General features: G+C 37.9%; 4 protein-coding genes and 1 non-coding gene across 7 annotated transcripts; 3 read left to right on the plus strand and 2 right to left on the minus strand.

The window, feature by feature from the left end:
• The first annotated feature begins 591 nt into the window (after nt 1-591).
• LOC111439265 (cellulose synthase A catalytic subunit 5 [UDP-forming]-like) lies at nt 592-7109 on the plus strand. Its single transcript, XM_023077037.1, has 14 exons — nt 592-1179; nt 1640-1835; nt 1916-2139; nt 2217-2316; nt 2480-2657; nt 3429-3695; nt 3785-4130; nt 4237-4374; nt 4460-4585; nt 4668-4880; nt 4967-5234; nt 5316-5512; nt 5598-5948; nt 6040-7109. The coding sequence occupies exons 1-14, from the start codon at nt 1099-1101 to the stop codon at nt 6619-6621; spliced, it is 3267 nt and encodes a 1088-aa protein (XP_022932805.1). The 5' UTR covers nt 592-1098; the 3' UTR covers nt 6622-7109.
• Nucleotides 7110-10801: 3692 nt separating this feature from the next.
• LOC111439291 lies at nt 10802-10940 on the minus strand. The gene has a single exon (XR_002709786.1). It is a non-coding gene; the product is annotated as a small nucleolar RNA Z247 (small nucleolar RNA).
• Nucleotides 10941-13364: 2424 nt separating this feature from the next.
• LOC111439281 (60S ribosomal protein L3) lies at nt 13365-16197 on the plus strand. 2 transcript variants are annotated; one of them, XM_023077053.1, is made up of 6 exons: nt 13365-13498; nt 14144-14238; nt 14521-14631; nt 14737-15041; nt 15272-15681; nt 15763-16197. In XM_023077053.1, the coding sequence occupies exons 2-6, from the start codon at nt 14154-14156 to the stop codon at nt 16019-16021; spliced, it is 1170 nt and encodes a 389-aa protein (XP_022932821.1). In that variant the 5' UTR covers nt 13365-13498; nt 14144-14153; the 3' UTR covers nt 16022-16197. The 2 variants fall into 2 exon arrangements, with proteins under 2 accessions (XP_022932821.1, XP_022932822.1); XM_023077054.1 differs by lacking the exon at nt 13365-13498 and adding an exon at nt 13512-13610.
• A 1349-nt stretch (nt 16198-17546) lies between these two features.
• Nucleotides 17547-19882, minus strand: LOC111439286 (pentatricopeptide repeat-containing protein At4g01400, mitochondrial-like). Of its 2 annotated transcripts, none has more exons than XM_023077059.1 (2): nt 19631-19882; nt 17547-19527 (listed from the first exon to the last, which is right to left on the minus strand). In XM_023077059.1, exon 2 carries the CDS (start codon nt 19129-19131, stop codon nt 17683-17685), a length of 1449 nt encoding a protein of 482 aa, XP_022932827.1. In that variant the 5' UTR covers nt 19132-19527; nt 19631-19882; the 3' UTR covers nt 17547-17682. The 2 variants fall into 2 exon arrangements, with proteins under 2 accessions (XP_022932827.1, XP_022932826.1); XM_023077058.1 differs by having other exon boundaries at nt 19603-19882.
• A 2652-nt stretch (nt 19883-22534) lies between these two features.
• On the plus strand, nt 22535-25054 carry LOC111439264 (peroxiredoxin Q, chloroplastic-like). The gene is made up of 4 exons (XM_023077036.1): nt 22535-22905; nt 22987-23124; nt 24402-24491; nt 24600-25054. The coding sequence occupies exons 1-4, from the start codon at nt 22708-22710 to the stop codon at nt 24816-24818; spliced, it is 645 nt and encodes a 214-aa protein (XP_022932804.1). The 5' UTR covers nt 22535-22707; the 3' UTR covers nt 24819-25054.
• The last annotated feature ends 1069 nt before the right edge of the window (nt 25055-26123 follow it).

Genomic DNA, 26123 nt, shown 5'->3' on the forward strand with positions numbered 1-26123 from the left:
ATTTATTTTTTAAACAATACCAAAACAAAAGTGTCCACCGACAAAACAAAATTAAAAAAATAAAAAAATAAAAAAATAAAAATTAAAAAGAGAAGGGTATTTCGGTAATTTTACTTTGAAAGGGGCAAAGCCGTAGGGACATCCCATCTATTACATTAATTCCAGCCAGTTTGTAAGATTCAAAATATCGCGAGATATCGCAGGACCGTCGGTAGACTCGCGGCACGTGCCCCGCGTGACCCTTGCCCTACTCTGTGTTCAATCATCTCCCCCTCTCTAATTTTCTAATAATTTTACCCCAAATCCGTGTTGTTTTCCGCCGGCACAGCCAAAACCCACGGCGGCACCGCCTCTACTTCTCCTCCGGCGACGGTAATTCTGGGCCCCACCCGAAAAGGGATTACTGATTACTAATTATTGAATAGATCAACAGTGATTTAGTAGAGTTGTGAAGTTAAATTTGATTGATGGGTTTGTTTTTCTTGTGATTTACGCGTTGAATTTATGTGTTTTTAAGAACCCTAATTAGATTCTCACTGTAAATCTTTAATATATATCTCTCTCTCTCTGGGGTTTCTCTCTGTAAAATTTGTGTTGGTAGCAGATCGAGAATCCACCATGTAATACAGAGACTCCAGCTGGGATGAAACTGGGTCTCACAAGAAAAGAATCATTCATTGCACACACATAAACAATTTCTTTACCTTTTTTTTTTCCCCTTTAATTTATGGGTTTCTTATATTTCTTTAATTGAGTTTTCTTATTCCCCTGATTTCTTTTATATCTTAACCCACCTCTCTGTCTCTCTCTTTCTTCTCATATAGACCTGTTTTTTATTATTCGTTGAAGAAGTGTTGTCTAGTTTTTGTTCTGTTTTTTGGGATGGAAATGGAAATGGGTGCCTGAGTAAGTGGGCTGAGAGACCAAAATCAGGCACCTACACCAAGGTGAGAGTTTGAGACAAGCAAACAAGGAAGGAAGGAAGGGGATTTTGAGTAATGAGAGAGCTTGAAGGGCTGTTTTTCTGAGCTTGGTTTCTCTTAGATTCTGAGTTTTTTTTTCTTTGTTCTTGATTGTTTTCTTTTGATTCCCACTCTAATGGATACCAAAGGCCGACTCATTGCTGGTTCTCACAACAGAAATGAGTTTGTTCTTATCAATGCTGATGAGGTTGCAAGAGTAAGTCATGTTCTTATGAGATTTTGTTTAATTTTCCTGAGAAATCCTGTTTCTTACCTCAATTCCAGCTTCTGATTCATACCCATTTCTTCAAATTTGGCTTCCTTTTGCATGATTTCACCTTGAAACTGGATCGCTAGCTGATTTTTCTCTCCATATTTGCAATTTCTTGCCCCTCATCTTCTTCATGATCCCATATGGATCTTGAAGTTTTAATTGGAGATTGTGGGCTATGAACATTTTTCTCTGTTACCCTTTATCATCTGGTTGCTTGGTCTTCAGTTTCTAGGGAAATCCTACTTCATAGACCAGATCTTGGCTTTACTTTTTTTTTAACAGTCCATTCGATTAATGAAGTTCTTTGTTTTTTCTTTCTCTATTGATTCTGAAAACGGATGAATGAGTAACCAGACGAGTATGTTCCTTTTTCTAAGCCTCTTTAATTGTTTTTGAGTTGCAGGTGACTTCTGTGAAGGAGTTGAGTGGGCAAATTTGCCAGATCTGTGGAGATGAGCTAGAAATCACCGTAGATGGAGAGCCATTTGTTGCCTGTAATGAATGTGCGTTTCCAGTTTGTAGACCTTGCTATGAGTATGAAAGAAGAGAGGGCAATCAAGCTTGTCCTCAGTGCAAAACCAGATACAAGCGTCTCAAAGGTTAATGAATGAAAGTTGGAAGTCAATTGATGATATAATTCATTGTTTGACTTACAAATTATGTATTGATTCAATTGCAGGTAGTCCTCGTGTTGAAGGTGATGAAGAAGAAGACGATATCGATGATCTCGAGAATGAATTTGACATTGCTAACAAGGATCCTAATGGTGTATCTGATGCAATGCTCTATCCTCACCTTGCCGTTGGGCGTGGTTCTCATACTAACGGTTCTGGAAATATGGCTTCTGACCTCAACACCTCGTCCGTCCCCACCGATATCCCTCTCCTCACCTATGGCCAAGAGGTGAATCTCTTCTTCTTACAGTTCTACCATCAACTATTTTTGGTCTCTAAATTTGCTTTGTGCTATTCGATCTGAAGGATGCTGGAATTTCCTCCGATAAGCATGCTCTAATCATTCCTCCGTTTATTAGCCGTGGGAAAAAAGTCCATCCAGCACCATTCACTGATTCCATGTCTGGTAAGCTCATCGAATTCGTGTGCATATTGAATTTTTGTAAGTCTGTTAGGAATTAATGTGTTTTTTAGTCTTTGAATCCTCATCTGGCATGTATTAACGTTTCATGTAGGTTATGTTTATGTTTACTTTGTAGTGATTGATGTTGTAAGTGTTGATGTTGCAGCTAATCCAAGGCCGATGGATCCGAAAAAGGATTTAGCTGTGTACGGATATGGAACGGTTGCGTGGAAAGAAAGAATGGAGGAATGGCGGAAGAAACAAAATGAAAGGCTTCAAGTAATTAAACACGAGGGTGGAGGTGGAAAAGGTGACGATGAGCTCGATGATACAGATTTGCCTATGTATGTCCCCTTCTTTATACTCTTTATATTTCAAGGTGCTTATGTCTATGTGCTGAAGTATAATTCTTCTGGTGGTGTGTTTTCATCGTTGTTTGCGCTTGTTCCATTTTTTAATTTCTATGATTTGGATTTCTCTCTTTTTTTATATGGAATTGTCCACTCGTTGTGAGATCCCACGTCGGTTGGAGAGGGGAACGAAACATTCCTTATAAGGGTGTGGAAGCCTCTCCCTAGTAGACGCATTTTAAAACCGTGTGGCTGACGGCAATACGTAACGGGCCAAAGCAAACAATATCTACTAGCGGTGGGCTTGAACTGTTACAAATGGTATTAGAGCCAGACACCAAGCAGTATGTCAGTGAGGACGCCGGCCCCCAAGGGGGGTGGATTGTGAGATCTCACATTAGTTGGAGAGGGGAACGAAGCATTCCTTTTAAGGGTGTGGAAACCTCTCCCTAGCAGACGTGTTTTAAAATTGTGCGGCTGACAGCGATACGTAATGGACCAAAGGGGACAATATCTGCTAGCGGTGAGCTTGGGCTGTTACACGCGTGGAGATATTTACTAGATGCTTGAGTTTTCCTTGAGGAGAATAGTCTAATTTATCTTCTTTAACCACGTAAATATTTTTTGTCGTTGCTAAAGTGCTAATATGCAGGTTCGGAATTAGGATCTATAGTTACTACTTATGGCTAAGTGTCATGGATATAGCTTGGTTTAGTCACTGCCATTTTCGTTAGCTTATGTTTTTGTTAATATTTCTTTTTGTAGGATGGATGAAGGGAGGCAACCGCTTTCCAGAAAACTGCCGATCTCCTCGAGCAAGATAAACCCATACAGAATGATAATCGTACTTCGTATTGTCATCCTTTGCCTCTTTTTCCACTATCGTCTCCTTCATCCTGTCAACGAGGCATATGGGCTGTGGTTAACATCAGTAATCTGTGAGATATGGTTTGCTGCATCATGGATATTGGATCAGTTCCCAAAATGGTGCCCGATTGTCCGAGAAACCTACCTTGATCGGTTATCGTTAAGGTACAACCTCTCTCTCATTCTGCTCTATCCTCGATTTCCCCTTCCCGTCTTTCCCGTACTCAGTTTTCTTTTGCTATATGTTGGTTCAGATATGAAAAAGATGGCAAGCCATCTGAGTTGGCTTCTATAGACATATATGTCAGTACTGTGGATCCATTGAAGGAGCCTCCTCTCATCACGGCAAACACCGTCCTGTCTATTCTTGCCGTCGATTATCCAGTAGACAAGGTTTCATGCTACGTTTCGGACGATGGTGCTGCCATGCTTACTTTTGAAGCCCTTTCCGAAACTTCTGAGTTTGCAAGAAAGTGGGTTCCTTTCTGCAAGAAGTTCAATATCGAACCTCGGGCCCCAGAATGGTATTTTGCCCTGAAGGTCGACTATTTGAAAGATAAAGTTGATCCAGCCTTCATCAGGGAACGACGGGCAATGAAGGTTTGAAAACTGTACCTGTTTTGCTTTTCGTAAAAGTCGTGTTATGATTGTCCGAATGAGTGGATAATGAACTTCTGTACCTGAAAGTTGACATGTCCTTATGCAGAGGGACTATGAAGAATTTAAAGTTCGAATCAATGGGCTCGTTGCCATGGCTCAAAAAGTTCCTGAAGACGGGTGGACAATGCAGGACGGAACTCCATGGCCCGGGAACAACGTCAGGGATCATCCTGGAATGATTCAGGTGAGAGGATGTTTCTTGATGCACTAAGCCATACTCGTGAACTTTTTATCGATTTGTAAGCTTTTTCTTTAATTATCATATGCAGGTATTCCTCGGTTCAAATGGGGTTCGTGATTTGGAGGGAAATGAATTACCTCGTTTAGTGTATGTATCTCGTGAGAAGAGGCCGGGATTCGATCACCACAAGAAAGCTGGTGCCATGAATGCTCTGGTATATAGCTCTCTCTATCTGTCTTGTATACAGACATACTTCGGTTCACCATTGACTAATACATACCATTCGATTCTTCAAGGTGCGTGTATCGGCAATCATTTCAAACGCTCCATACATTTTGAACGTCGATTGTGATCACTACATCAACAACAGCAAGGCGCTTAGAGAAGCAATGTGCTTCATGATGGACCCGATTTCGGGAAAAAGAATATGCTATGTACAGTTTCCACAAAGATTTGACGGGATTGATAGGCACGATCGATACTCGAATCGCAATGTTGTGTTTTTTGATGTAAGTAAACATTCCATATTCGTTTATCCGTCATCATAACAACCAAACCGATGCTAAGTTCTCTTACTTTATGAACACGATTTCAGATCAACATGAAAGGATTGGACGGTATTCAAGGACCGATTTACGTCGGAACGGGATGTGTCTTCAGGAGGCAGGCTCTTTATGGATATGATGCCCCTGCTAAGAAGAAAGCACCAAGAAGGACTTGCAATTGTCTTCCAAAATGGTGCTGCTGCTGCTGTGGAACTAGAACGAAGACTAAACCGAAGACCAGTGATAAAAAGAAGTTAAAAACCAAAGATACGTCGAAACAGATTCACGCGCTCGAAAATATCGAGGAAGGAATCGAAGGTATGAACACGTTTCGAAAATACCAATGAACGTAATACGGTGAGATGTTCGCTCACTTCCCTACATTGTGGTTTAATGCAGGAATAGATAATGAGAAATCGTCTCTGATGCCCCAAGTTAAGTTCGAGAAGAAGTTCGGGCAATCGCCAGCCTTCATTGCTTCGACACTTATGGAAGACGGTGGCGTGCCCGGAGGAGGGACTTCTGCTTCGTTGTTGAAAGAAGCCATCCATGTAATCAGTTGTGGTTATGAAGATAAATCCGAGTGGGGTAAAGAGGTATGAAGGAAGCTCTCCTGAAGTTTGAAAAGTCGATTCTTTTAATATTATGCCTTTAATATTTTAACTTCCGGTATCGTTGCAGGTCGGGTGGATATATGGGTCCGTTACAGAGGATATTTTAACAGGTTTTAAGATGCATTGCCATGGATGGAGATCAGTTTACTGCATTCCTAAAAGGCCAGCGTTCAAGGGTTCGGCTCCTATTAACTTGTCCGATCGTCTACACCAAGTTCTTCGATGGGCTCTCGGGTCTGTTGAAATTCTTTTGAGTAGGCACTGTCCAATATGGTATGGCTATGGATGTGGTTTGAAGTGGCTCGAGCGTTTCTCGTACATAAACTCTGTTGTTTATCCATTGACATCGGTTCCACTGATTGCGTATTGTACGCTACCAGCTGTCTGCCTGCTTACAGGGCAGTTCATTGTCCCCGAGGTAACAACAATACCGACTTCTGAATGCGTACGGTTTTTCTTTCATCGGGTTCGTTCAACTGAGTGAGACATGTTTTTTGTTTGATGTGCAGCTAAGCAATTATGCCAGTATCATCTTCATGGCCCTTTTCATCTCTATAGCAGCAACCGGTATCCTAGAAATGCAGTGGGGAGGCGTCGGGATCCACGATTGGTGGAGAAACGAGCAATTCTGGGTTATCGGTGGTGCATCGTCCCATCTTTTTGCGCTTTTCCAGGGTCTGCTAAAGGTTTTGGCTGGTGTCAACACAAATTTCACGGTCACATCGAAAGGAGGAGACGATGGCGAGTTCGCCGAGCTTTACCTCTTCAAGTGGACGTCGTTATTAGTCCCTCCATTGACGTTACTGATCATAAACATTATCGGAGTTGTCGTCGGAATTTCAGACGCTATCAACAACGGTTACGACTCATGGGGACCACTCATCGGTAAGCTATTCTTTGCATTCTGGGTGATTGTCCATCTGTATCCATTCCTCAAGGGTTTGATGGGGAAGCAAGACAAGGTACCAACCATTATCATTGTATGGTCAATTCTTCTCTCGTCGATTCTATCGCTTTTATGGGTCCGAATCAACCCGTTCCTCGACAAGGGTGGCATTGTCTTGGAAGTTTGCGGGTTAAACTGTGACTAAGATTGCTTAAATACACACGACATGAAGGATTATGGGTAGGAGTCCGTTTTCGAATTCGTACGGTTGAATGTGTCGACTAGCTAGCCTCGAAAACATGCATGAAATAGATATGGTAACGATACTCTGCCCGAGATCGTGAAGCACGAGTCAAAGAAAGAGATTGTAGATATGGAGGACTTTGCATCATTCATTCTTTTCTTCTTCTTTTTCTTCTTCTTCTTCTATACATGGGACTGTAATTTATGCCTTGTGTTTGTGAAATTCAAGAACACATAAACAACATAAAAAAAAAGGGTGGTGGGTGTTAGTTTGATTCATCTTAGGTGGTTTTGTCAAGATTATTGTTGTTTGTATCCTTTGTTGTTTGTAAATTTTAAGGTTCATGTTCTATTTTAAACTATATCCACTTTCTGCCTTGTTGTAATCACAATAATTATAGTTTTGTTGTTAATGCAATAATGGAGGGATTCTTTGCTTCCCTTTCTTCACCTCTCTTGTTGGTTTGAACTATGAACATTTCTTTTGATTGTTTTTGCTTTGAGTTTGAATTTGATATCATGTTTTATGGGTTGTATGTCTATGAAATTTGAAGGAAGTTTGGGATGATTCCTTTGGAGAAATGACATAAACTTGGGACGTTTTTTTAGTACATAGAGAGTGTAATATGGCCTTGGCACGGGCTCTGACAATTCCCTGAGTCATGGTTATGTTACTTGTTTATTGCTTCTATGAAAACTATCTCCACATACCAACAGGAGTGCGTCATGGTCGTTACTCATTTCTCGCTTTCAAGAGTGAAAACTATCCTCACAGACCAACATGAGTGTGTCATGGTCGCGTTACTCATTTCTCGCTTCTAAGAGTGTGAAGACTATCCCTAAAGACCAATAGGAGTGCGTCATGGTCACATTACTCATGATCACGTTTCTCATTTGAAAACTATCTTTCTAGAAAAAATCTAAGAGATCACCCAATATATAATTATTTGAAGAAAAAATATGTTTAACCTTGAGTTGCAAAGATGCACCAGTAAATTTCAATTCTTTTAAGCACTTCTTAACCATCTTATTATCAGAATCGCTCTCATTTGGATATGATCTTAGTTTATTCATTATTCATTCTTTACTGTTACATAGATAGAGTCACAAAACAAAGATAATTAAGAAAATTCATTCTTTACTGTTACATAGATAGAGTCACAAAACAAAGATAATTAAGAAATTGGTAAATCAATGGTCATCCAAAGAGGAAGATCTAACTTCATTCCAACGGTAGTATCAAACATGGGAGGCACAATCATGGTCTAATGTATTAATAGAATGTACCATGAATGTAAAACTTCGAACGAAATCTTGTTTTTTTGGTGGAGGTTCTCCTCGAATAACATTTGAATCTTGTTTGCATATTAATCTTATTTTCTATAACATCAATGAATTCAATCTTGTCTAAATTAGACAGAGACCTACATCAATCACCGAACTCATTCAATCCCGTCTAATGCGAGCACCATGACACAATAGATTAGTCCGGACATAATTCCTAATCCCACTTTTATCATCAATCCCACGTTTGTATTTAATTTGAAAATACTGATGGGTAGCAGTTTCCATATGATCCCACCCATTGAAGATTCAGAACTATAATATGATTTGATCTTTAAATTCATCTTTTAGTAGCGGTGGATTACTTCTCATCCATTAAAAGAAATTACGAAAAATACTAAAAAAGTTTGTGTTAATAACGAGGAAATTCTTTATCTCTTTTATTACCTTTATCTACCCTATAATTATATGGATATATATAATTATCTAGATATATTAATAGATATCTATAAAATCGATAAATACTCGAATTCCATTAAAAAAATTGAGATAAGAGTGGGAGAGATATCCCTATCATAATATATAAATAATACCATTATATAAAAGATTGCTTAAAATATATATTTCTAAATAATAAAAAAATATATAGTACATCTTTTATTTTATTTCAGGAGCGCTTGTCATTTTATTTATATGGTCGGGTCTGGTCAGTACCTACGATTTTTTTGTACGATAAAATTATTGATTTTATTTTAAACAAAAAGAATCTATTAGTGTTCGTTAAAATAAGATACAAACTACAAATAAATCTTAACAATAGTAGAAAATATTCTACGTGAAAATAAGATAAAATATATCAAATATACTATCAACCAAATTGTGAAAAGGGAACAAATCCTAACTATATATATAAAATATATTCTAATATTATTGAATACTCCATTTGCTTTATTACGACTATATAATGTTTGAATGACGCTGAGTCACGACCTCATGTATATATAGATGTATACAATGAGGATTATATGGTGGGCCTTCATGTAACAAACTAATAAATCAAGGGATTCTCTTACTGTGAATAGATATGACCTATTTTATGTTTAACCCGACTATATCATGATATCGACGAGTTGATCCTTGGAAGATATGAGGCGCACATCAAGCTAACGAGTCGATACTCGTTCACAAACGAAGTGATCATCAACCTCAACATGCTTCGTCTGTCGATGAAAGATTGGATTGGCGGACAAATAGGTGGCACCAATGTTGTCACACCATAGGCTAAGTGCTCGCGCTTGCAAAATCTCGAGCTCACACAAGAGGACTTGGATCCAGATTAATTCGACAGTGACATCAACAACCGCCTTGTATTCGGCCTCCAGACTAGAACGAGAAACTGTCAATTGTTTCCTGAACTTCAGGAGATAAGATTCCCACCAAAGAAGATCGTATAGCCTCCCATGCTTCGACGGTCATCAAGATTTTTGGCTCAATCAGCATCCGAGAAGGCACTGAGCAAATCAGTGCTGGATTTTGTAAAACACAAGCCCATCATTAATAGTGTCATGTAGTTTGGAGAATTAGTTTGACCGCCGCCCAATGTACAGAAGTCGGGGAAGACATGACCTAACACACTCTGTTGACACAGAAGGAGATATTAGATTGTGTTAGAGTCAAATATTGAAGAGCACCAACGACATTCCAGTAGCGAGTAATATCCTCAGGCGAGAGCTTTTCACCAACATCCAATAACAACTTCTCACTAGGAAGCACAGGTGTGGGCACACCCTTGGATGTGAGTATATTGGTTCTTTATAATAAATCTTGAATATATTTATGTTGTGTCAGAACAAGTCCATTGGAAGTATGTCGGACCTCAATCCCAAGAAAATAACTTAAAGTGCCAAGATCCTTGACGGCAAAATCATCCCGAAGCTGTGTAAGAAGTTTCTCAGTAGTCATAGAAGATGAATTGATGATAATAATGTTAGCAACATAGATGAGGATACACATCCGAATGCCCATCTTCTTAAAAATGAAAAGAGAGATATCAGCCAAACCCAGATGTAATAGTTTGTAGCTTAGGCGAAAAAACCAAGCACGCAGAGCTTGTTTGAGGCCATAAAGTGACTTATCCAGCTTGCAGAGATAACCAGGATATTGAGAATCAACAAATCCAGGGGTTGCTTCATATGAACATCTTCATTAAGATAACCATGAAGAAAGACATTCTGAATATCAATCTGCCGAATAGTCCAACCACGACAAGTAGCAAAAGATAATAAGAGTTGAATGGTAGTGGGCTTAACAACTGGACTGAAGATATCATCATAATCAACACCATACTACTGTTTAAAACTTTTAGCAACCAGACGTGCTTTGTAGCGAACAATAGAGCCATCTGGTTTTTGCTTGAGATTGACCCGTATGCAAAATTCGTAAACCTGCTCCATTACCGACTTGAGCTTGTTTGCCTCCATGGTAGCGTTCACGCACATCGAGACGATCCAGGTCATTAGTGATATGATTAGTGGCGCCTGTGTCGTTGTACCAATTTGGATCAATCTTGTAAGAGAAAGTAGCCGCCAGTGCCGCAGAAGGAGGTTCATCTTGATTGGACTCATCCATCCTATGTCAGCAGCAAACGACATTATGCCCCACTTTGCCACAGATCTGGCAAGAAGGACGAGCAGAAGGGTCACGACGATCACCAGCAGGACGAGAGGGCGCAACACCTCGAGAACGGCCATGACCACGATCCCTACGCCCACGGTTCTTCCACTGACCACCACGACCAGCATAATTGTCTGAAGATCCAGGATTTAATTGAAGTTCAACCTGGTGTTGTAGTTGGCGAGCTTCAAACACCATTAGATGTACAAACACATCATCAAGCGTGAGGACTTCACTCTTAGTAGTCATCGAGGCGACGAAGGGATCATAGTTAAGGCCAAGACCAGCAAGGAGATACACGATCACGTCATTATCCCACAAGGTAGAGTCGGAGGCAGCCAGCCCTTTGATCTTGCAAAAATAATTTGTAGCAGATAGATTACGTTTCTTGGACATGGCGAGCTCAACACAGATCTGAACAGTGCGAGCATGAGTTGACGATGAAAACATTTGTTGTAGGGTATCCCACGCCTCCTTGGACGTAGTACCGGCAACCACATTGTGAAGAATCTCCTCAGACATGGAGGAGAGAAGGCTACTAAGGACTTGTTGATCTTTGATTATACCATAGGCCGAATTAGAGACCAGGTCAGCACCAACAGCGGTTGAAGAAGGGACCAGCTTGGCAGATGCGGCAATGGTGCCATCGAGGTAGCCCATAAGCGGCAATGGTGCCATCGAGGTAGCCCATAAACTTCGTACTCCGTAGGTAGGGGAAGAGCTGGGCACGCCGACGGATTGTGACAACTGAAGAGAGATTGGGTATGGAAATGGTGGATGAGGAGGAAGAAGATATGGGAGATGGTGGATGAGGAGGAAGAAGATATGGGAGATATACACTATGGTATGGTAGATGTCATGTTGGAGATGGTGGATGAAGAGAAAGAAGATATGGGAGACAATGAATAAACCTTGTTTAGGTTGTGGATGAAGAGAAAGAAGATATGGGAGACAATGAATAAACCTTGTTTAGGTTGAATGCACATTAACTCTGATTAGGTTGAATTGACCTATTTAGGTTGAATTGCACAAGGTTGAATTAGAGCTGATGAGGTTGAGGTCCCATATACAGAAGATTACGGGGTTGTAAGGCTAAATAATTAATTGAAAAATCCAAATTGAAGTTCTGCCCAATTAACAATCTCCGACCCAATTAACAACAACAACAACGTTTCCAGCCATCCCATCTATTCAAACCATTCAAAATTCTCAAAAATAGCTTTCTGCAAATATATAAATCGGATCAAAATATAAATTAAAACTAAGAAAATATATGGAAACAAACAAATTGGGTCTCCAAGCCCTTTTACTATCCCTTCAATCTGTTCAAATCATTGTAATCTAAAGAGCAAGGGCTCTATAGGAAGACTGTGTCGGGTGATCCAAGTAAGTTGAGCAAGTTGCTTCTTCTAGTTGACTCATATTAGCCTGTGCTTTATTACAAGTAGTCACTTCATTCATTTTGGTCTTTACAACGATACTTGAATCTGACCAACTCCAACTTTCTCCCAAATTTCATCGGTTCCCCATTAAAAAATGATGGTCATATCCAAATTGTGCGGCATATCCAAATTGCAACCCATCCAATCTTCCAGGGATTTGAATGAAAATTACACATACAATTTGAATTTTGGAAAAAAAAATTAATTTGGTAAAACAAATCAAATGATTACTCCTTGTCCCAAATTTTAAATCGAAATAACAATAAATGAAATTTAAATATTTATTAAGCATTTTTTTAAGATCTATGTTCGTTGTTTCCTAATCAATTCGATTAACTTAATATTTTTATTAATAAAATAATTGTAAAATATGTATTTTTCTAACTTTTTGAATTCGAATCCATATCAAAAAGGTTGCGCACAAAACATTCAGACTGCGACAAATTTCAAATCATAATCCCCAACTACTCGGCTGTTTCATTTCGGATCACAGAACTCAAAAATCAGATAAACAAGGAACCAAAAACCATCAAAAGTTAACAAATCAAGAAAATTCAGCAACTAAAAATCGTGATAAAATTAGAATACTTCCGAACAAGGCTCAAAACAATTTGAATATTTCAACCTCCAAACGGTATCTACTCACCTCGATTCTAAGCATTTCAAAATAACTTCGAAGAACGAAAACAAAAACCAGAAAATTAAGAGAAGAAAGTCATTTTCTCGCATCGATTCTAAGCATACAAATTTTTTTTTCAAAGAAAAAAAATAAAATGTCAGAAAATCAAGAGAAAAAAAATCATTTCCTCGCATCGATTCTAAGCATACAATTCTTTTTCAAAGAACAAAAACAAAAGGTTAGAAAAATAAGAGAAGAGAGTAATTTCTCGCCTCGATTCTAAGTAATAAATTCCTGTCAAAGAACACAAAGAAGTCATAAAAATAAGGGAGGAGAATCATTTTCACGCATCGACTCGAATCATTTCAAAAATTCCTCAACAAAACAAAAGCAAGAAGACAGAAGATTAAGAGAAGAGAGTCAGAAATCTCGTGTGGAATAGGTGCAGGCACATCGCAACCAAAACTAGTTAGCCGCTTTGCTCTAGCACTTGAGAATTCTCTTCATTCCCTCCTTCAAAACCCTAACCCTAAACCCAACCCTAGAACAGATCAATCCCAAGAAAAAAACGCTAAATTCTGTTTAGAAAGGTTCATTTTATATTCGCTTTGCCCTAAAATTAGTTTCCGATGGGCTTTCTACAATGGGCCGTCATTTCGGCCCATTTTATTTTATTTCAGCTAATGGGCCCAAACTTTTGAAATCGGGGTCAATGTATAATTATAGATAGTTTAGGGTTTCTTACAATATTGTGTTACCTATATATTACGACTTCTAGGGTTTTTCATCCGTCTCGCAGTTGCTGTAGCCGCAGGGGAGAAGTACGGGTTCTTTCTTTCTCCTTCGCATTCGATTTTCCCTTATTTTCTTAACCCTAATCCTACAATCTGTGGTTTGAATGTTTTAGAGAAGCTTCTGTGGACTTTGTTTAAGGTTTCTTGTGATTCTTTTCTGTCGTAGATTTTAGAGAAGTGAATTTGTTTTATTAATTCTGTAAAAAATTATGTTTCTTTTGTTCTAGTCATTTTCGCGTCTGGTTTCTGTTAAGGTGTAGAAAATGCAGTAGAATTGGAGATTCTTCTGTGTTCTTTTGCTGAACAATCTATAGTTCTCTTATTTCACGATATAAATGTTTTTTTTTTTTATTTGTTCTTTATATGAATATGGTGCCATTGGTTATTCGTCGATTTTCGGGGCTGTTTCGATTTTGTTGTGAGAATGATCTTGCTCCCCGATTTGTTGAGTGGTACCGTAGTAACTAAATCATTGGTCTTTATCAAAAATATTTGTCTGCTCAAAAGTGTTTTCTAATATTGATTCGTTTGTTTGTAGGAGTCAGTTTACAAAAATTTTGACTTCCAATTGTTTTATTGTAACTATGTTTTCTGATTTGTCTATTGACTTGTTGTTGAGTTTTGAGGAAATATGTTCTTAATGTTGATTAAATGTTTGTTTATGATGTGAAGGAAGTAGAAGATGTCTCACAGGAAATTTGAGCACCCGAGGCACGGTTCCCTTGGATTTCTTCCAAGGAAAAGAGCAGCTCGTCACAGAGGAAAAGGTATTATTTTTGCGTTTTGACTTATTTAGATTATTGTATCTGAACATAAATGTTTTTTGAACAATTCAACTTAAGAGACATCATTATTCGTTAATGCAATAAATATATTCTTTTTTTTTTTTTAATTTGTAATCGTCCCATTATTAATTACATGGTTCTGCCTAAGTTTTTTCCTTACCGTTATTAGTATTCTCCTTCTTGAGACATGCACAACCTGTGTATTTTATTATTCTTTGGTGATCTGGAGCTAAGTTATTTTTTTCATTTTTTTCCTACCCACAGTGAAGGCTTTCCCAAAGGATGACGCAAACAAACCATGCAGGTTGACTGCCTTTTTGGGTTACAAGGCTGGAATGACACACATTGTTAGGGAGGTTGAGAAGCCAGGATCAAGTACGCATAGCTCTGAATTAACTTATATATTCTTCGGTTCTTGTTGTGTGAGTTTCATTAACTTGCATCTAATACTTGGGTTTGTTTTGTTTTTTAATTTTGTAGAACTTCACAAGAAGGAAACATGTGAGCCTGTGACAATCATTGAAACCCCACCAATGGTGATTGTTGGTGTTGTTGGATACGTGAAAACCCCTCGCGGTCTTCGCACTTTGGGCACTGTTTGGGCTCAGCATTTGAGTGAAGAAGTAAGGAGGAGGTTCTACAAGAACTGGTGCAAGTCCAAGAAGAAGGCTTTCACCAAATACTCGAAACAGTATGAATCTGATGAGGGAAAGAAGACGATCCAGGAGAAGCTTGAGAAGCTGAAGAAATATTCAACTGTGATTCGTGTGTTGGCCCATACCCAGGTAACAAAATGGAATTGAAAATTGAACAGAGACCTTGTATTTATAAGTACATTGCAGATAAGAAATCTAGGCTGTTGATAGACTAATTACTCTTGCTTATATTTTGATTGAACTCTGTTTTTACATTTTATTCATGAATTTTTTAATCTACGGTTCTTAGCGTTCGGAGTACGGCACGCTTTTTATCCTTTATATTATATGAAGTCATCTTATAGTTCATTGTTTTGTAGATTACCAAGATGAAGGGATTGAAGCAAAAGAAGGCCCACCTGATGGAGATCCAAGTTAATGGTGGTACAATTGCTCAGAAGGTGGACTATGCCTATGGGTTCTTTGAGAAGCAAGTTCCAGTAGAAGCTGTCTTCCAGAAAGATGAGATGATTGATCTTATTGGTGTGACCAAGGGTAAAGGTTACGAGGGTGTTGTCACTCGTTGGGGCGTTACACGTCTCCCACGTAAGACTCACAGGGGTCTTAGGAAGGTGGCTTGTATTGGTGCTTGGCATCCTGCTAGAGTGTCATTTACCGTTGCCAGGGCTGGTCAGAACGGATACCACCACCGAACTGAAATGAACAAGAAGATCTACAGAGTTGGAAAGACGGGACAGGAAGCCCATACCGCCATCACTGAGTTCGACAGGTTAGCTAGCTAGTTGGTTCATAAGGAATTCCCTTGTATAGTCTCTAATATTTGGTGCTTGCTTTGTGTTTAAAACAACAGGACTGAGAAGGAGATTACTCCAATGGGTGGTTTCCCTCACTATGGTATTGTGAAGAGTGACTACTTGATGATCAAGGGAGGATGTGTTGGACCCAAGAAGAGGGTCATCACCCTTCGCCAGTCGCTTCTCAAACAAACTTCCCGTGTGGCTCTCGAGGAGATCAAGCTCAAGTTCATCGATACGTCCTCCAAGTTCGGCCATGGACGCTTCCAGACAACACAGGAGAAACAGAAGTTCTATGGTCGCGTCAAGGCTTAAACTTTATAGCTGCCTGCCTGCTGCTGCCGCCTCTGTTCCTGTCACCCATGAGTTTTTGTTATTTATTTCTGTTATTTCAGGATTCCGAGTAGTTGAGGTGTTTTGATTTGTTACTAAAAACTTAAATTTTGAACTTATAGCTTGCAATTAATGGGATTTGATTTCACCTTCTACCATATGATCTGACATATGAATCTTGTGTTTTCTTACTTCAAGTTTCAATATAACATTAGTATTTGTAGATTGAATCTAATTTCTAATCCTTCCACGTAATTTGAATCTAATTTTTAAATGATTCATAATTAGAGTTGTGGTTATGTTAGACTTATGACCTAGTAATTTAATATATGGGGTTTATATGGGTGGCCGTTGTGTATTTTTTAAAACCAACATAAATCAATTTATAATCCGAACAAAACTTGAACTCAAATCGAGTCAATTTGAGTTAAAAAAAAAAAAAAAAAAATTCAACCCAACCCAACCAACTTTGTTGATTTGTATTTTCAAACAAAGATATATTTTTTTAATTTTTAAAAATTTCAAGCTCAGACTAACACCAAACCAAACAAGTCACTTTCAAAATCTTTGAAAGACTAAATATAAGTAGAGGGTGCGTGCGAAAGCATAGGGAGTGTTTGGTAGTCGTAGATACTTTGGTAGTCCCATGCCACATGCCATAAACGATGACTTTTCGTCCTTAGTCTACGTGGATCAAGGGTCCAAGAATGGGATTAGATACCTTGCTAATCCATGCTGTAATCGATGAGTGTTCGCCCTTGATTTACGTAGATCAGGGGCCCAAGAACGGAATTAGATACCTTGATAGTCCTTGCCATAAACGATGAGTGTTCGACTTTGGTCTATGCATATTAGAAGTCAAGAATGGGATACCCTAGTAGTCATGCCATAAACGATGAGTGTTCGCCTTTGGTCTATGCATATTAGAAGCCAAGAATGGGATACCCTAGTAGTCATGCCATAAACGATGAGTGTTCACCCTTGGTCTATGCAGATTAGGGACTCAAGAATGAGATAACTGGGTAGTCCATGCCATAAACAATGAGTGTTCACCCATGGTCTATGCAAATTAAAGGCCCAAGAATGGGGTCTATGCAAATTAAAGGCCCAAGAATGGGATAACCTAGTAGTCCATGAGTGTTCACCCATGGTCTATGCAGATTAAGGGCCTAAGAATGGGATAACCGGGTAGTCCATACCATAAACCATGAGTATTCACCCTATGGTCTATGTAGATTAAGGGCCCAAGAATGGGATAACCTAGTAGTCCATATCATAAACAATGAGTGTTCACCCTTGGTCTATGTAGATTAAGGGCCCAAGAATGAGATATCCTAGTAGTCCATACCATAAACGATGAGTGTTCACTCTTGGTTTATGCGGATCAAGAACCTAACTAACACGTGAAACCCTAAACATTAAAGACCAAAAATATTGGCTAAGAAAATTTACGAACAAATAGAAACTAAGTTCAAACTTCAAAATAAACATTCACGTTCGACAACCATTAGCATTTTAAACTAAATATATTTCATTATAAAAAAAAAACACAAATAATCTGATAAACAATTTATGTGCACAAGAAGTTTACAAGTGGAAATGGAAAGATTAAACAGTAGTTAAGAGAGGAGATATCCAGAAACTCAAGCCCTTCGGGATTTGGAGGCTTGTAACTTCCTAATTAGATACTCACCCAACCCAGAGCCTGCTTCCACTATTCTAGTATCTCTTCTAACATCTTTCTTCAAAATCTTCTCTAAAATTTCACATAACTTTACAGTGTCCTCAACTTCACAAACTCCAGATATAATCATCTCCCAAGTTTCAGAATGAGGGGCTTTCCCATGCTTTAGCATGTCTTCAAGAACGCTACACGAATCGTCGATTCTGCCAACGTTAATGAAACCCTTAACCAAAGTATGAATGACAGAGAAATGTGGGCAAAAACCCTTTAATGTCATCTCCTCAACATAATCCTTTGCCAATTCAAACATTCCTTGATCACATAATCCATTAGTCAAGCTCTGGTAAGACACTAAGTTAGGCAAACAACGGTTCGACTGCATATCCTCCAAAATCTTACAAGCATCGAGAGCGCGCCCTTCTCTGCAAAATCCCGTTATAACTGTATTGTAATGAGCAACATCAGGATTGCAACCCTTAACCTTCATTCTACAGAGAAGTTTATAAGCTTCTCTCAGCTTTTTCTTCCTACATAAACTATTTAACAAAGTGGCATAGCTCAATGTGTCTGGAACGTAGCCTTTGTTTAACATATCTTCTAGCAAGTCGACGGCACCAATCACTTGATTCTTCCTGCATAGACCCTGCATTAATATCCGATACGACTCGACATCTGGAACGACATCTCGTTTGAACATTTTGTTGAACAGAGTGTAGGCAATGCTAAGATCTCCATTCCAACAGAATACACGCATGAGGATGTTGTAAGACTTGGTGTTGGGCAACACACCATGATGACGGGCATTCTTGAAAAGATCAAAAGCTGGCCGAATGAAGTTACGGTGAGAAACCAAAATTTCTAGTATGCGGTTCAACTGTTTGGACGATGGCGTACAGCCAAACTCGATCATAGTATAAAAGGTTTTGAGAGCTTTATCTGGTAAATCAGCTTCACCATAGATTTTGATTATGTAGGAGAAAACAGTTGGAGAGAGAGGGTAGCCTCTAGACTTGAAGCTAAGAAGAAGATCATCAATAAGAGAGAAGTACTTGGAACGCCCTAGCTTGAGGATAAGAACGAGAAAAGAGGAAGACGATGGGCGAAAATGGGGTTGACGACAAGCATAATCGAAAATTTCCTTGGCAAGAAGAGGATCAGATTGGGAAGCAATGAGTTTCTGGACCCTACATGGAGACCCAATTGAGAAATCTGGTTGCTGTTCAAGGTGTTTATGGTTTATGTTGGTGGCACTCAGAGTTTTCAATTCGTTATGAACATTTAAGTCTGGTTGGTAAAGAGAGGATGATGAGGAGATTGAGTTGTGAAGCAATGGAGTTTTGGGGGCAAGATGAACAGCAACAGTTTCTAGAGTCTTATAGTTGCAGGGACGAAGAAGGTGTTGCCGCATAATTTCAGCAGCAGTTCACAGAGGCCAGATGAATTACGTAAATGTTTTAGAAGAATTTAACTACAAGAGGCTCAGTTCTATATTTTCCTGCAACCTGCAAATTCAACTACTCCGTTGGAAAGACAAAATTCATTGGCACTGTTTAGAAGAACAATAGGAATTAAAGGAAGTCTAGGCTGAGGTTTCCACCAGCTAATTGAAGAAGATAAACAAAAACTCAAAAATCACAACCATCCAGGAATTCTAAGAATCAAAATTTCATAAGATTAACACTGATCATCAGTCTCTTAGCAGATTCTCACAATTAAGGTGCTGGAAAAGTGCTTACAACTGCGATGAACATAGGCACAAGTGAGAATTTCGCCGCGCGGAACGGACTTTCTTCAAGTCTTCAACCTAGTGCACAAGGAAATGGAAATGAAAGACTCGATCTCTAACTTTACAAAGAGAAATGAGAAATACGCGGCTCACCTACTCGCTTCGGTAGATTCTTCCATACCTCAAACTCGTGTGGATGGGAAATTGATGCATAATCGGCGAGCCCTTCCTCGTCAGTGATTTTTGGTTTTGTGTTTGCGGTGTTAGGGATTTCGAATTTGTGAAGATCAAAAAACAAAACTAAGAATGAGCAGAGAGAGATCAGAAGTCAGGGCAGATGATATACGGCGTCAGGGAAGCCGCGGCGGCGGCGACTGTGAGGGCTTGGAGGAGGAAGATAAAAGGAAGATGAATAACTTTTTTTATTTATTTTTTTTTAATTAAGTTTTGTGCATTTTTTAAATAATTTTTTTTATGTGAAATAAATTTAATTAAAACTTATAATAATTAAGTTAACAATCAGAGATTGATAAATTAATTAATTAAAATTTAAAATTTGAGACGAATGAATCAAATGCACGTAGAAAAATGGTTAAATTCATGATGAATTTAACTAGAGATATTTATGGGTGGGGACGATAATCTTTTCATCCCATTCCTATCACCTATTTCATCCTCTATTCTCACACAATTTTTCATTTATTCTTGTTGTGATCGGGCCGAGCTTCCAAGTTGTGGGAATCGAGCTCCCGCAAGTAAGTTTTCTCGGCTTATTATTCTTTAAAAAATAATTATTTATTAAAAGAAAGTAGTAAAAAAAAATCTTAATAAATCAATATATTTTATAAGCCCACCGTTCATATAATATCTAAAAATTTAAATTTTTATATTAAACAATTAAAAAAAATATACTAACATTTAATTTTAATTTTATAATATATATATTTATTTATTTATTTATTAATTAAGTATGTGTCTCGATATATTTGTATTAAGTGAAACAGAGAATATAATCCACCCTCCAACCTCATTTATGTAACGAAAAAAAAAAAAAACAAAAAAAGTTCCTCATTCGCTCTTCCGTTCCTTGTCTAGGCATGGAATCTCCTCCAAGGGTTTCCGTGCAAGTAAAATAGATATTTACAGATTCAAACTTAGAAAGTTGTATCCACGTTCACAATAAACTTTCAATAAAAAGAGAAAAAAAAATTAATTTATACTCCTCAAAGTTGTTGAACACAACTCTCTGTGTGAAACACTTGCACACTTTTATCTTGAGATGATGAACTAAGTAGAGTAGAGGGTATTTATACTAGTCAATCTATTTCTAAAATTTAGCAGTGATTTTCCTAAAATACCTAAATCATTGTATTTCTAAAATTCCTAAATCATAAATATAATTATACATGGTCGTTGGGCTTATCACTATTGGGCTAGTGATCATATTTTAACAAAACTTTAATCAATTTAAACTATTTATTAAAATTTTATTTTGAAATTGTTAATGCATAATTTTGCCCCCCTATATTAGACGGAATTCACTAGGCATAAGTCATCCTTACCACTTATTTATGTTCTCGTTCCTTCTTAAGTCTCCGTTTATTTCTGTAATTTTTGTAGAGAAAGAACAAAAAATTTACTGTAATTGAGTTGATGAATTAAGATAGGATATTTTGGAGATATATTTTAATAATTAATTAGAGTATATATGAGATGTTTTGGGAAGTTGTTAGCAGTATATTTTATCTTAGATTTTGATTAGCGGTATATTTTATTTATTTATAAGATTTAGTTACTTATATATTTTTTCTATTTTTAGATATTAGTTGATAGTTTGTATCTTATTGAAACGTGCTAAACATGATAAAGATCATACTTTCCATCCCTCGTTCTCAACATGATGGTTCCGTACTTTTTTTTTTTCATTTATTGTTCTTTTAAAAAATAATTATTTTAAAGTAAATGAATTTTTTTTTTAACATATATAATGTTTATAGGGACGTAATTTTTAAAAATTCAATATATAAAGTAAAGTTGGTAATTAGGAGAAGATGAGAAATATAATTTCTTTCTGACCCATTTAATAATGGAAAAAAATGATTCAACTCGCTTCTTCATTTACCGTCTAAAAAGGAGAATCCCCTCTAAATTTGAAGCTGATTAATGGTCGGGTGGTAAAATAGACGTCTGTAGTCTAAATGATAGGGTTCTAAAATTGAAACTATTAGTGGTCTGGAGGTAAAATAGACATATGTAGTCTAAATAAAAGGGTTCTAAATTTGAAGTTGATCATGGGCAAGAGGTAAAATAGATATCACTAGTTTAAACAAGGGTTCTAAATTTGAAGCTGATTAGTGGCTCGAGAGATAAAAATAGACATCTCTAATCTAAATGAGAGGGTTCTAAATTTGAAGCGGATCAGTAGCTCGTGAGGTAAAATAGACATCTCTAGTCTAAATGAGAGGGTTCTAAATTTGAAGCGATGAGTGGTCTGGAGGTAAAGTAGACATCTCTAGTCTAAACAAGATGGTTCTACATTTGAAGCGGATCATGGTCGGGAGGTAAAATAGACATCTCTAGTTTAAACAAGGGTTCTAAATTTGAAGCTAATTAGTGGCCCGAGAGATAAAATAGACATCTTTAATCTAACGAGAGGGTTCTAAATTTGAAGCTGATCAGTGGCCTGAGAGATAAAATAGACATCCCTAATCTAAACAAGAGGGTTAAAAATTTGAAGTCGATCAGTGGCCCAGGAGGTAAAATAGACATCACTAGTCTAAACGAGAAGGTTCTAAATTTGAAGCCAATCAAGCTCAGGAGGTAAATATAAACATTTTTAGTTTAAACGAGAGGGCTCTAAATTTAAAGCTGATCAGTGGTCCGAGAGATAAAATAGACCTCTCTTATGTAAAGCAGATAAGTGGCTAGGAGGTAAAATAGATATCTCTAATCTAAACGAAAGGGTTCTAAATTTGAAGCCGATCAGCGTCCGGGAGGTAAAATAAACATCTCTAAATAAAGGAGAGGGTTCTAATTAGACCTCTTTGGTCTAAACGAAAGGGTGGGGTCGAACAATGGTTGAAGGCGAAGAGAGTGATCTAGGCGCCACTATCTCCTTCTCCACCCATCATTTGTTTCAGATATGGTAGACGCGCAGACACGACGAGGGGCTCATAGCTTCTTGATTCATCCCATCACCAAGATAAGACCCAAAACAAACGCCCATCTCCAAAACCCTCAAGCTTTCACCCTCCAAAAATGGCTTCTCTCGCTCACCCAACCCCCTCTCTCCCTTCTCTTCTCCCATCTCTATCTCCTAAAACCCCTTCTTCTATCAAACTCCCATTCCCTTCAAGATCCTCTCCCTCCCAGTTTCTTGGAGCCCAGATCTCTCATCACATTTCCCCTTCCTCTGTTCCTTCTTCTTCTTCCTTCAAATTTACCGTCTCTTCTAAGGTAACCCATTATCTTTTAATGGGGTTTTTATATTTTTTGAGTGTTTGTTCTTACATTTTGGGTTTGTTTTTTGATGGGTAGGTGAGTAAAGGCCAAGCCCCACCTGCTTTCAATTTGAAAGATCAGGATGGACGGAATGTGAGCTTGTCTAAATTTAAAGGGAAGCCTGTGGTGGTGTATTTCTATCCTGCTGATGAAACTCCTGGTTGCACTAAACAGGTACTATTTCTTTGCTGTAAAATGTGATTCGAATGTGGTTAGTCTTTGAGCATGGTCCAATGTGGCTCTTGGCAGTCTACGACGCATGAGCCGTGATTTGGTTGTTTGGGTCATAAGCTTAGTCTTTGAGCATGAATTTCGTAAAAAGTTGAGTGGTCCAATGTTGCTGAGGCTCGTTGCTAGTGTATAGCACGTGAGTGGTGATTTGGTTGTTTGGGTCATAAACTTAGTCTTGGAACATGAATTTAGTAAAAAGTTGAATGGTCTAGTGTTGCTGAGGCACGTGAGTAGTGATTTGATTGTTCAAGTCGATAAGCTTAGTCTTGGAGCATGAATTTAGTAAAAAGTTGAATGATCCAATGTGGTTGTTGCCAGTCTACCACGCATAAGTGGTGATTTGGTTGTTTGGGTCGATAAGCATAGTCTTGGAGAGTGAATTTAGTAAAAAGTTGAATGGTCTAGTGTTGTTGAGGCTCGTTGCTAGTGTATAGCACATGAGTAGTGATTTGGTTGTTTGGGTCATAAGCTTAGTCCTGACGCATGAATTTAGTAAAAAGTTGAATGGTCCGGTGTTGCCCAGGCTCTTGTTGCTAGTGTATGGCACGTGAGTGGTGATTTGGTTGTTTGGGTTGATAAGCTTAGTCTTGGTTTATGAATTTGGTAAAAAGTTGAATGGTCCGGTGTTGCCCAGGCTCGTTGCTAGTGTATAGTACGTGAGAAGTGATTTGGTTGTTTGGGTCGATAAGCTCAATCTTCGAGCATCCAACTATTGCCAAAAAAATCGAGTTTAGCAAAAGAATGTTAAACGACTAACGTTTTTTGAGCTTTGAAAGCACGTGTTTAGCAACGTTTTTTACTTTTGAGCTTTGAAAGCGTGTGTCAAGTTAGAACTCACTGAAGCTGAGTTTGGATCTAGGATGGGAAATTGACATTTTTAACAATTGTTTCGGTAAAAAAAACATTAAGGATATATTTAGACCGACTTCTAAGTGCTTAAAAAGTACTTAAAACTCGATTCAAACCGGTCTAAAGTGTTGTCTCGGCAACATTTTTTTTTTACTTTTGAGCTTTGAAAGCACGTGTCGAGTTAGAAATCACTTGCGTTTTTTACTTTTGAGCTTTTAAAGCATGTGTCAAGTTAGAAATCACTTACATTTTTTACTTTTGAGCTCTGAAAGCACGTGTCAAGTACTTTTGAGCTTTGAAAGCACGTGTCAAGTTAACTAAAACTCGAATTTGAATCGAGCAAATAGGACGAAAAATTAACATTCGTGCAGGCGTGTGCTTTCAGAGATTCTTATGAGAAGTTCAAGAAAGCAGGAGCTCAGGTTGTAGGCATAAGTGGCGATGATTCATCATCACACAAGGTAATTCATCATCCAAAATTTGTATTTGATCCAACGGCTATGATTTATTTGAAACGTGTATTTGATCTAACGGCTATGATTTATTTGAAACATTTATGGGAATTGTAGGCTTTTGCAAAGAAATATAGACTTCCATTCACATTGCTAAGTGATGAAGGAAACAAAGTGAGAAAAGAATGGGGAGTTCCTTCTGATCTCTTTGGTGCATTACCTGGTCGACAGACTTATGTTCTCGACAAGAACGGCATCGTGCAGCTCGTTTATAATAACCAGTTCCAACCTGAGAAGCATATCGACGAGACGCTCAAATTACTTCAGACCCTTTAAATCTCTCTTGTTTATAGCTAGGATGTTTGTTTGTTCTTATCGTTCGAGAGGCAATTATTTGATTTTGAATCGCTAATAAGAGCGAAGAATGATGATCGTTCTTGTTTTTGGTTGAAATTATGTATATTTGGATCATATTGTGCAATGTCTTTCTAGTTTGATATGCTTTAAATCAAATTGTAGGATAGTATGAACTTTTGCATGTGAGAATCGAGATGATCGACCGTTCTTTTTACCAGTTCAAGAGCAAAACGTTCAACTAATCCTTTCACAAGTTCATGACCCGACTTATACCAATCTTTTTGAAATGGGTTTGAGTTAAAATTACTATAAACTTTTTACGGGTTCAAAATGACACCGTTATAAATAATTTTTCAAGTTTATGAGTAAATTGCTATATGAAATCTCTCTCTTGTTTATAGCTATGAATTTCATCGTGGAATTAGAAGGATGTTTGTTTGTTCGTATCGTTCGAGAGGTAGTTATCTGATTTGGAATCGCTAATAAGAGCGAAGAATGATGATCGTTCTTGTTTTTGGTTTACTACTCGAAAGTAAAATTATGTATATTTGGATCATAATCCATTCTACTTTAATATGCTTTAGATCAAATTGTATGATTGTATAAACTTTTGCACGTGAGAATCAAATTATATGGATAAGGTTTGGTGTCTTATCCTAGTAGCACTATTGATACGACCCACTTTGTAATCTACAAACGATTTGATCCAAATCGTTCATGTGTAGACATGTAAGTGGGATATCCTATACAATGAGTTTGTATAAGACTGGACCAAGAAATATTTATTCTCTCTTTCTAAATCCGTTAATTAAGAAGATTAATATTTCACATGATGATCATATGCGACTCGATCTTAATCCTGAGTGAGTTATGAACTCCTGTTCGTGAAAGCTTGTCCTTTAATTTACATGAGTGATAATGACTCTTTTAACCTATTTAATATGCCTACTATTGTTGGGACTTTCCAAATAGGGAGTTGGGAATATAATATCATGAGATGAATTCACTCTTAGGAAAGTAAATGAGTTGTTCTCTTCCGTACTGATTTCGAACTTGAACAATGGGACCCACCCTCTCATTGGCCCGAGAGGGACTTGGTTTATGATTGGATCATAAACAAATTGTTCACGAGAGAATCACGTACTTAAAGTGAAAGATGTAATTACAGGGGTAAAACTGACTTTTGACCCAACTATAATTATAAACAACTCGTGAAGGATCGACTTACTTGTAATGATTATATCAATGGACATAACTTGTACTACAGTGCATAAGAGTGCAATT

The sequence above is a fragment of the Cucurbita moschata genome, unplaced genomic scaffold, assembly GCF_002738365.1.
Source record: "Cucurbita moschata cultivar Rifu unplaced genomic scaffold, Cmos_1.0 Cmo_Scf00089, whole genome shotgun sequence".
In the NCBI taxonomy this organism is placed as follows: Eukaryota; Viridiplantae; Streptophyta; class Magnoliopsida; order Cucurbitales; family Cucurbitaceae; genus Cucurbita; species Cucurbita moschata.